This window comes from Lactuca sativa, chromosome 8, assembly GCF_002870075.4.
Source record: "Lactuca sativa cultivar Salinas chromosome 8, Lsat_Salinas_v11, whole genome shotgun sequence".
Taxonomy (NCBI): domain Eukaryota; kingdom Viridiplantae; phylum Streptophyta; class Magnoliopsida; order Asterales; family Asteraceae; genus Lactuca; species Lactuca sativa.
The window spans coordinates 207,472,404-207,484,202 of record NC_056630.2 but is presented as its reverse complement, the minus strand read 5'-3'; the positions used below and the strand labels follow the sequence as shown (position 1 = coordinate 207,484,202).

General features: G+C 37.7%; 1 protein-coding gene across 1 annotated transcript; it reads left to right on the top strand.

Moving 5' to 3' along the window:
- The first annotated feature begins 8,182 nt into the window (after positions 1 to 8,182).
- LOC111898986 (dirigent protein 22) lies at positions 8,183 to 9,192 on the top strand. The gene has a single exon (XM_023894866.3). The coding sequence runs from the start codon at positions 8,416 to 8,418 to the stop codon at positions 8,980 to 8,982; it is 567 nt and encodes a 188-aa protein (XP_023750634.1). The 5' UTR covers positions 8,183 to 8,415; the 3' UTR covers positions 8,983 to 9,192.
- Positions 9,193 to 11,799: the final 2,607 nt, after the last annotated feature.

Below are 11,799 nucleotides of genomic sequence, written 5' to 3'. Positions count from 1 at the left end.
AACGGGTAGGATAGGGCAACCTCATCCTCTCATTAAAAGTATAATAAGAAATATAAAGTAACTACACATACTTTTAAAATTTCCCAATCCTAGTTACTTTAGGAAAAGTGAATTGATGCAATCCCATGAAATTACACTTTGCACCTTGCTAAGATGTTAGTGGAGCGTGTGTGGTTTACCGGCACACTAATTGGTTCTAAGCGAAGGTGGTAAAGGGTGATTCATTGTTTATCATAGTTCGATGGAGCGTGTGTGGTTTACCGGCACATCGAATAGGTGATCGTTACAATCAAGGCACCACGTGAATTTGCATGGTAATTCACACCCGCTTTCTGATCCTCGGCATCCCAGTCACAAACGAGAGGGGCATATCGAGATTTAAACATGCCATTGAATAGTTTCAATGAATCTCATCCGAACCTAGGAATTCTCAAAAACACTTAGGACTAATAGTTTAAGTTTTATGATGGAGAATTAGTGAATCGTCATTCACTTACCTTCAATTTATTTGCATGTTAGATTACGGCATCCCTTTTCTAATATGTAAATGTTATTGTTGGATCCTAGCCCTAATTTTTCTTATTGGGTGATAATTAGGGATTCTTATTCTAATCTATCTTTGTCCTTTTCTAATTATAGATGTCGAACGCAAACAACGCTGCTGCTAGTTCTTTCACGTTGATGAGCCTTTGCCAAAAGGTCACCTTCGATGGAACGAACTTTAGCAAATGGATAAGATACATTCGCACCATTGCTCGCTATGAGGACAAGGAGTATGTCCTTGATGAGAAGCTTGAGAAAATCAACACCGAAATCGCTACTCCAGCCGAAATCACCGCCTTTGAAACTCATGAGCGAGATGCAACGAAGGTACATTGCATCATGATCGCCACCATGAACTCCGAATTCCAAAAGTCCTACGAGGACATGTACCCGTACGAGATGCACCAAGACTTATTGGAGAGGTACCACCAAAATGCGAGACAAGAGAGGTATGAGATTTTCACTAACATGATTTCCGCGAAGATAGGTCATGGAGAATCTCTTACCGTGCACTTGCAAAAGATGCAAAGGTATGTCGACCGCCTTCGCAAGTTAAATGTTGACTTCGGTGAGGACTTGGCGATCGACATGGTGCTTCACTCTTTGCCTCCGATGTACAACCAATTTAGGATGACCTACCACATGAACAAAGAAGAGGTCACCCTAAGCAAACTCCAAGGTCTCTTGAGGGTCGCTGAGAGCAACTTCAAGGATAAGTCTGTTGCACCTACTCCCAATCCGTCCACTGCTCCTGTCTTGGCTATTGGTCAAGGAAAGGGAAAGAAGAGGAAAGCTTCATCGAAGAACTATCGCAAGGTGAAAGCCCGAGATGGTGCCTCTTCTAGTGCGACCAAATTTGATCCCGCTAAGCCCTGTTCTAACCCGAAGGAGGCAGAGTGTCACCACTGCCACAAGATAGGACATTGGAAGAGAAGCTGCCCGGATTACCTGCAAGCAATCAAAGAGGGAAAGATCAAGCCATCTTTCGTAGGTATATACACAATCAAATCTAACGATTCTAATCATGCTATTTCTTGGGTTCTTGATACCGGTTGTGGTTATCACATTTGTTCTAATGTGCAGGGACTAAGAAGAAGTAGGGATGTGGAGCAAGGAAGGATCAATCTAATCATGGGGAATAGAAGATCGTCGCCTGTAACCAAGATTGGAGTGTATTCCTTAGTGCTTAGGAATAGTTTAGTTTTAGATTTGAACAATTGTTGCTATTCGCCAGAAATGGCTAGAAACATCATTTCATTTCATGGTTTATATAGACAAGGATTTAGATTTTCTTTTAATAATGAGAATGGTTCTATTTTGGCTTATCTAAATGGTGTCTTTTACTTTGAAGCTATACCATGTAATGGAATATATGAAACCGTTATGATTGTTGATAACTTAGGAAATGATGTTTTGAATATTGATTCTTCCACTAGTATGGATAAAGCATCCTTGTGGCATTGTCGTCTTGGACATGTCAACAAGAAACGCATAGCCCAACTCCAAAAGGATGGAGTGTTGGAGTCATTCGAACTTAGGGAAGATGACACATGCGAGTCTTGTTTACTTGGAAAGATGACTAAGTCACCCTTCACGAGTACATGTGAAAGGGGCAAGGGTCTATTGGACCTAATACATACCGATGTATGTGGACCATTTAGATCAACCACGAAGGATGGGAACCGCTTCTATGTGACTTTTACCGATGACTATAGTAGATATGGGTATATCTACTTAATCAAGCAAAAGTCAGACACCTTTGAAAAGTTCAAAGAGTTCAAGAGTGAAGTGGAGAATCAATTGAGCAGGAAAATCAAGATGCTTCGATCCGATCGAGGAGGAGAGTACCTAAGTCTTGAATTCCACGATTATCTCAAGGAGTGTGGAATAGTTTCGCAATTGACGCCTCCTAGGACACCGCAGTTGAATGGTGTGGCAGAAAGGCGTAATCGAACCTTATTGGATATGGTTCGCTCTATGATGAGTCGTGCTTCGCTACCAATCTCTTTTTGGGGGTATGCCTTAGAGACTGCCGCCCATATCCTTAACCGAGTCCCTACTAAGAAGGTTGCCAAAACACCTCACGAGATGTGGACAGGGAAAGCTCCCTCGTTGGCACATATCAAGGTTTGGGGTTGCGAGGCTTTCGTAAGACGAGATACTCACGACAAGCTTGAACCTTGAAGTGAGCGATGTATTTTCATCGGCTACCCACAGACATCCTTTGGATATCTCTTCTATAGACCGAAGGACAATGTTGTCTTCGTTGCGAGGACAGGAGTTTTCCGAGAGCGAGAACTCATAAGCCAAGGAGACAGTGGGAGGCAAATCGAACTTGAAGAAATTCAAGAGTCGATAGATGAAGGAACCTCTACCGCTAGCATTCAATCCGAGGAGGAAACTCCGATTGAACCGATTGACGAATCCTTACCTCTTAGACGTTCCGATAGAGTTAGAGTTCATCCCCAGTTTTATGGATTTCATATTACTACCGAAGGGGACACGTATATTAGTGATGGTACACTAGTAAATCTTGATGAACTTAATAGCTATAAGGAAGCCATGGCAGGCCCGGAGTCTGCGAAATGGAAAGAGGCAATGGATAGCGAGATCCAATCCATGTATGATAACAAAGTTTGGAATTTGGTTGATTATGTGCCCGGACGTAAGACCGTTGGGTGCAAATGGATCTTCAAGAAGAAGACCGACGTGGATGGAAACGTACACACATATAAAGCGCGATTGGTCGCGAAGGGCTTTACTCAAACTCCCGGAGTTAACTATGATGAGACCTTCTCACCAGTTGCGAAGATTAAATCTATTAGAGTGATGCTAGCTATTGCTGCATTTCATGATTATGAGATTTGGCAAATGGATGTCAAGACCGCTTTCCTTAACGGAAAGTTGGCTGAGGATGTTTACATGGCTCAGCCAGAGGGGTTTGTGGATCCGAAGCATCCAGATAGAGTGTGTAAGCTTGAGAAGTCCATTTATGGACTTAAGCAAGCGTCTCGTAGATGGAATCTTTGCTTCGATGAGAAAGTCAAAGAGTTTGGATTTGTACGAAGCGAAGACGAATCTTGTGTATATCTCAAAGCCAGTGGGAGTATAGTAAGCTTCCTCGTTCTATATGTCGATGACATATTACTCATAGGAAACGACATCCCGACTCTGCAGGAGGTTAAGTCCTGGCTCGGGAAGTGCTTCGCTATGAAGGACCTCGGAGAGGCTTCTTACATTTTGGGAATAAGGATAGTGAGAGAAAGAAGTAAGAGACTAATTGGACTTAGTCAGAACACTTACTTAGAGAAGGTACTAAAACGTTTTAGTATGGGAAACTCAAAGAAGGGAGAACTACCGATACAAAGTAATGCCAAGTTGAGTAAGACTCAAAGTCCGAGTACCGAAGCTGAGATAGCAGAAATGAGCCGAGTACCATATGCTTCCGCAGTTGGCTCAATCATGTACACTATGACTTGTACTCGCCCTGATGTAGCCTTCGCTTTGAGCATGGTTAGCAGATATCAAGGGAATCCTGGCAAAGCACATTGGATTGCGGTGAAAAACATCCTTAAGTACCTTCGGAGGACGAAGAAATGGTTCTTAGTCCTCGGAGGGAGTGATGACTTGAAGGTGCGAGGGTATAGTGACGCCAGTTTTCAGACCGACAGGGACAACTACCGTTCGCAGTCGGGCTGGGTCTTTACCCTAAATGGAGGAGCAGTGACATGGAAGAGTTCCAAACAGGAAACCGTAGCTGATTCAACGTGCGAATCAGAATACATTGCAGCGAGCGAAGCGTCGAAGGAGGCAATATGGCTAAAGAACTTCATCGGTGATCTTGGAGTTGTACCTGCCATAAAGGAGCCAAGGGACTGAGTAGGGTTAAGCACTTGCAGCATGCTAGGAGTATTGGGCTGAAGGATGATATTAGCATAGATTAGATAGTATTAGAAACATGTAATAGATAAATGTAATTGACATTTGATGATTAAATAAAGGAGTTTTATTTATAAGTAAGGTTACTATCTTATGTTAATTGTTTAACTATTGTTTCACTTTGCATGTTTTGACTTCCAGAATAATTGAGTTTATTAGGAATAATCGAATTGTTCAAATGGTCCACAATCGTTCATATGTTGGGAGTAGATATGAATGAAGATTGTCATGAATTGGTGTGTAGAATGTCTAAATGGTGTTAGACATAGAAAAGGATTGCTGCAACGTTCATGAGTGCTTATGAACAAGTTTTGAGCATTGGAACAAACCCGCGCTTGCTGGAATCACCTTATGGAATAAGATATAAAAAGGTGATCGCAAGACGATAATATCATATAGTCTTAAAACCTAGATATATGGTTTATTATTTGTTAGTTGATAGTACATTGATAATACGAAAACGCATCAGTAACTTGGTGTTATAAAACGTATTGTTGTGTATAGTTGGTTAATGAATAAGTAAATGCATATAAGTCGAAGTTTATCTGTAACTTTTATCTAAGAAGGTAAAAGCAGTATCTCGGCCGCTCGATGATTTGATTTGACTTATGTGCCGGGCCCGGTCAGAACTGAATTGATGTGTTCGATTAAGTTCTATGTCAAATAAATCAGAGATCGAGAAACCTAAATGCTTGACTAACCATTCCATAGGATTATCAGCATGATATCTAACAGAGGACTGTACGTTCCCTTATCTAAAAGACAAGATTGATTAGATCAGAGTTGACAGCGTCTTTGAGAGCTACGATTGCAAACCAAATTGTACTTGTATAGTTACTAGACTTATCCAAGTGGGAGACTGTTGGAATAGTGTCTAAGGCTGCAACTATATTGGGCAAGTACTTGACCCGGTTGTGCATGGTCCTTTTGGGTTGCCTTCACCATAGCAACTTGATAGGATGATTAAGAGAGAGAGTAAATATTATTAATATATTATGAGAATAATATAATGAATAATATATTTGTTAATATAAGTCATAGAATTAATTGGAATTAATTTGGTGACTTAAAGAGATTAATTAAATAAAGGGGTATAAACTGTCAATTGTTTGATAGTTAAGCTTTAGACTGTAAATCCATTGGGATATGCTTTGGACGAATTCTAAGAGTGTTAGGATAGCCAAAATCGTCCAAAGGCTTATCTAAGGAATGGATTTGAATAGCCTTAAGAGAAGATTATCCAATTAGGGTTTAGGTTGTAACCCTTAAGGAGTCTACAAGTATAAATAGACCCTATGGCTGATGGAATTCGACACCTGACCAAAAGTAAGGAACCTCTGGTCGAAATTCCTTCCCTCTCCTCTCTCCTAAATCATTCTTCTTGCTTTGGTGTTTGTAAGCCATTAGAGGAGTGACATTTGTGACTCTAGAAGCTCCAAGACCTCAAGATCAACAAGGAACACAAAGGTATGATTCTAGATCTGTTTCAATGTTGTTATTTAACCTAATTAGTCATTAGAAGACTTGGATTCAAAGCATGTTTATTAGAAAGCCTAGATCCAAGCTTTAGGGTTTTGCATGCGCACATAGGAAAGTTCTTATGGCTAAAACCCATCAAGTTTGTTGTAGATGGAATTGAATTTGGTGCACTTCTAACTAACTTGAGTCCATTTGCCACTAAGCATATCATGATTGCGATATGTGTCATTCTTGTTCAAAATTGTGCAGAATTTGCCAATCACGGCTTCCCAAAAAGCAACTCTCCTCATATCGTTCCCCAAAGTTGGTTGTTTTGAAGTCCTACACCAAGCCACCGCCAACGCATGCTCTTCCTCCGGTGTCCACCATGTTTGAGGTGCTTCCATTTGCTCCACCCGGACCACGACCTCTTTCCCTTTCCTTTTTGATCTCCCTTTTTTTCCCCGGTGCTTTTTGACTAACCCCGGCTTCCGTCTCGATAACCGTTTCTTGCGTGGGTGGGGGTTGTGTGATTTTTTGTCGCATGGGACCAAATGTGTTAAAAATGTTTTGTTGAATGTTTGCATTTTGTTGCATAAAAGGCGAGATAGAGAATTGTAGTGGGGGTGAGGCGGTATTGAAAAAATTGCCATAATATAGAAGTTGTGTTGAGTTTTGCGAGTTGAGAAGGTTCATGTAGCCCTCGTATCCCGCAAAACCTATTGGAGTGGATGTGTTTGTGTTTGGATGAGGAGTATTCCGGTTTTGATCCATAGTTTCTTTTTGTGTTTAGTTGATTTTTGTGTTTATGTTTTGAATGATAAAAGAAATAGAGATAGATATAGAGAAATAGAAGTGTAGGTAAAAAGAATGAGGTATATATGTATTTATATAGTTAAAAAAAATTTAATTAGTAATTTTATTTTTTTTTTAATTTACCGTTTTTAAGGCAATGTTACCGTTTTTAAACGGGTGAAAAAATGCAACAGTCGAAAACTACACATTACAACCCGTTACCATGGCAACGCGTGACCACATAACAGCTGATAACGGGATGGGAGGGTGGTGTACGCGTGTTATGGCGGCGTTAAGGCGCTGCCAAATCAGCTTAACGCCGTATGGCGTTCCCCATACCCATCGGTCTAATAAAAGTTAAAAGTCAAGTGTCAAACAAGCCTCCAAAGGCCAATGTTCTAAAATCCGGTTGGATGGTGAACATGTGAAGAGACTGGACCAATGCAGAGCGGATTTTTGCGCATCTATGACTTGGATTAACATGGCCAGGCTTAACAAAAACTGTTGAACTGGTGACCATTGAGCGGGTAAACTCTGAAATAATTAAATGAAGAGGCTTTGGCAAAGTATCTGATTACATGTGAAAGCTCAGCAAACACCCAGAATGAAGATATCTTGCTCAAAGTCAAGGGGGATCTTAACAGTTTTTGTGCAAATTCATACCGGACTTAGCTAGGCAAGAGACTATTATTGATACAGAAGCTAGCCAGTTAATTCATACGTTTGAATATTGGATGGGGATAAGGGCAAATTTGGAAAGCTCAAAATCAAAACAATGAAAATGCAATCTCACAATTTTAGTAGAATTGTTGGGGTAAAACTGGAAAGCTTTATCCACTGCTAGATTCTTGGAGGAGGAAAAATTGTATTTCTTATCAAGGCAAAATTGGGAAGTTTAAATTCAAAACAATGAAAAAGTCAACATAGAAATTTGGCAGGTTTGAAAGGGGCAAATCTGGTAATCACAAGTCTCTTGATTGAAGTTTGGAGGAGGCAAATTGAGAACTCTCAAAAAGGCCAAAATCCAAGGAACTGCCAAAGGCTTTTTCTAGATATTCTACTGTTTTTGACGTTTTACTTTTTAATTTTTAATGATAACAATATGTTGCCATGTAGTCTTGATTTTTGATGAGTTTTGTTGTTTTAATAATAAATGGTACTTTAGCGATGAAATATGGGTCTCAAAATCAAAGTCTAGCAAAAATTAGCAACCCATAATCAAAACCGACTAAACCTCTAACCCGAAACAGAAATTAACATGAGTGATCAAAGATTATTGTAAGAATATTTCCTTTGACCAATATACGTAATAAAATATATTTCATTGACCAAAATACTTGTTCCAGAAATAAAGCGGCAGTATTCAAAAGCCATCGCATAAGAAATAAATAATATTCAACTATTGTGTTCTCTCCGCTACAATATATGTGAATGCTACCTTCCGCTTGCTTCTATAAGAGAACAAGTTTCTGTCTCCCTTTCTCTTAACTTTCGATCTTTTCAACTCTAAGAAGTTTGCTTGCAGGAACAAGATTAAAGACTCAACTTTCCATATCTTTCAAAGACCCCATTTTTAACTCCAAAACTCCTTCTTCAATCCCATATTTCTTGTTCAGAAACAAACACCCAAGTCCCTAAATTTTTGAATCTTTATTGTTTATCGTTCAGATTTCTGATAAAATGAAGAAAGAGCAAGTGATATTGATGCTATGCACAATTGTGATAGCAATCCCATTGGTTCAAAGCGTTTCTGAAGGGCCAAAAGCAGTGAAAAACTGGTTCAAAGAGCTCCCACTCAAAAAACAAAAGTCTACAAATCTACATTTTTATTTTCATGACACCATCGCCGGACCCGGTCAAACTGCATATCAAGTATTCGACTCAAACATCACCTCGACCACCATGAGCCAATTTGGTCTTGGCTTCATGTTTGACAATCCTCTAACCGTTGATCCAGAAGCAAGCTCCATGAGGATCGGTAGGGGCCAAGGGCTATTTGGATCAGCATCCTTGGAAGTACCAAGGTTTCTTATGAACTTGAACTTTGTCTTTACAGAAGGGTCTTTCAATGGTAGCACCCTACAGGTTCTTGGTACTAACCCTATCTTGAGTCAGGTTCGTGAAATGTCTGTTGTTGGTGGAACTGGCGTTTTCCGACTAGCTCGTGGGATTGCCACCGCTCAGCCGTTTTTCCGTAATGATACGTCGACTATTCTTGAATTTGATCTTGTCGTGCTTCATTATTAAGCTTGTTGATGTTGAAGTATAAGCTAAATATGTCAGTTACTATGTGGAGTCTGAATCGTTTTGTTGTTTAGGAAGGATTGTGTTGTTTTGGATTAATAATTAATTGCCATGACTGTTACATGGTGGTTACATATATCATTAGTATAAGTATATGGAATAAACAATCGTGTGTCTACGCTTGCTGTAATAAATAAAAGTTTTGATTTATTATCTTCTTTTACCATATCGAATCTCTATTATACTCAATAAACTGGTATCAGTGGAAGGCGTCATGACATCGAATGGCAACAGATTGCAACCACACTCAATGGTAAATATTATCACTGTTGGAGTATACAGATGAAAGTTCTATACTAGTCTCAAAGATTATGGAGTATTGTTGAAAATGGAATTAATGAACTGGAACTTGGAAGTGAATTTAAGAGGAAAGCGCTGTTTTTTATCTATCCCGTATGAATGAAAGAATCAAATATACTAATAGCCGGTCGGGTTTTTATGCCTTAAAATATTGTAAGTTCTTACAAGTTAAAGTCAAAAATACTATCGCCCTTGTGAATGTAACAAAAAATCTTGGAAGTGAATGTAACTAAACTATCAAATTCAAACTAATGAAACAAAATGTGTTTGAAGTGAATGTAATTAAAAATATCAATAATTCAATTGTCAAATTCATTGTCCATTGAGAAAATGTATCATGTCCGTGTGAATCAAAGTCTTGAATGTAAGTACACAAAGACCAAAAAATCAATTGTCAAATTCATTGACAATATCGCTGTTGTGAATAAAAGTATTGGAACTTGGAAGTGAATGTAAATGTAATTAACAAAGACAAAAGTAGTACAATTGTGATTTCTGACTTCATTAGTTTATCATTATGTTCCTCTTTTGCATGTTTTGAGTCACTTACAAACGTTTATCTAGTTTGTCGGCTATTATCAGTTCTCATATTCGTTTGCTGACTATTCATTCCGTCAATACTTTTCATATCTCGGTTACCATTATAACACGAGTCATTTTTTTCATTCCATTTTAATATATATGTATATATATACTTTAACTCCCGTTAGCCAACGGATCTCTTATATTATACAAACCTATAAGGTTGTGATATACCATTTTTATTTCAAGTTATTTCATTATTCACGTTCTACTATTCAAATATATGATGCTATTCAAACATACGGTACTATTCATGTATATGCTACTATATATTCATGTATACGATACTATTCATACATACGATACTATTCATGTATACAATACTATTCAAATATATACCATACTATTCATGTATATGATACTATTCTTGTAGATACTATACTATTTATATATATAGTATTATTCATGTATTTCACTATTCTTGTATTTTACTATTCATGTATTTTACTATTTAGGTATTCAACTATTTGTATTTTACTATTCATACTTCACTATTCATATTTGTATAGATATAAATATTTATTTATTTAACAGTTTAAGCCTAGATTTCGAAAATCCCCAACCTAATTCGCTTAAACTATTAAGCTTTGATACCCAATTATAACATCCCAACTTTATAGAACTTTTACAAACTTATTTTTATTATAATAACAAAACGAGTAATCATTTATGTAAATTTATTTTACAAAAGTCCATAAGTGTATAATTTTTACAATATTTTGGAGTATTACAAACTGAATACAAAAACATAGTTGAGTTATTCAGTCCGGTCCAAATGCTCACCTTTAATGTCTAGTGAGTTACTCGGGTTTTTTAACACAACAATATTCATATTCTCATTTGTAAATATGTTTCTTTAGTTTATATACATGCAATGCTATGCATGAAATACATACAACAAAACAATATACTGACAGTTTACTCTGTTTATCTTTTTTGTCACACTAGCATGACATACCACTCTAGCGTGGTATTTGCCCAAGATAGGAAGAACAAATCAACCTATAATAACAAAACATGAAAGTTGGTAGTACAGTCTTAATCCCCTTTCTGGTATTACTGTCCAGACCTGTACTCAACCTTTATTCAATCACATTCAATGTATGCATGGGCACCGCTTTTCTTTTGACTTCTCAAACACACAATTGCCATGATACATTTTTATATAAATTTTTATATAAAAATTATAATTCTTTTTCCATATCTCAATTTTATAACAATTTTTTTTTCAAATCATGTATTGTCACACCCCCAAAACCAGAACGGCGGAAACGTTCGGGGGCGGAGGACGTCATGTCAAGTATCATAACAAATAAATAGTAAAGAAAGTACACACCACCATAATTAATATATATATATATATATATATATATATATATATATATATATATATATATATATATTTGAAAAGTTTACATGATTGTATGTGTTACATGTTTGCAAAAGAAATCAAATACAATATGGTGACCCAAAATATGTTACTAACGCCAGCGCGTTAGTCTTCAAAAGTAGTTGCTACCTGGTTTAGCGGTTTCCTGAGAATACAAGTTATTTCAAAGAAAAAGAGTCAACATTTAAGTTGGTGAGTTCATAACTAGTGTTTTGAGGAAATGTATGCCATTCGAAAGTGCGTGTGTGTTTTCCAGAAAATCCGATATTTTCTTTTGAGTGTATGAAATGAATATGAATGATTGTTGTATAAATTGTATGTATTCTTGCATTGGTATTAACCTCTTTGATACATTGGACAGCCGTCATGCCCTGAATTTCGTTTCATGCAACTCTACAGATTCGGATTGGTAGAACTCTGTCTGCTGAGCTCCCTTCATTTATGTTGTAGAAGCTTCGGTCTCCATTAAACGGCATAGGTTGACCTTG

Bases quoted from the DNA above. Each gene is read 5' to 3' on its own strand.
- LOC111898986 (XM_023894866.3), top strand. From the start codon at position 8,416: ATGAAGAAAGAGCAAGTGATATTGATGCTATGCACAATTGTGATAGCA.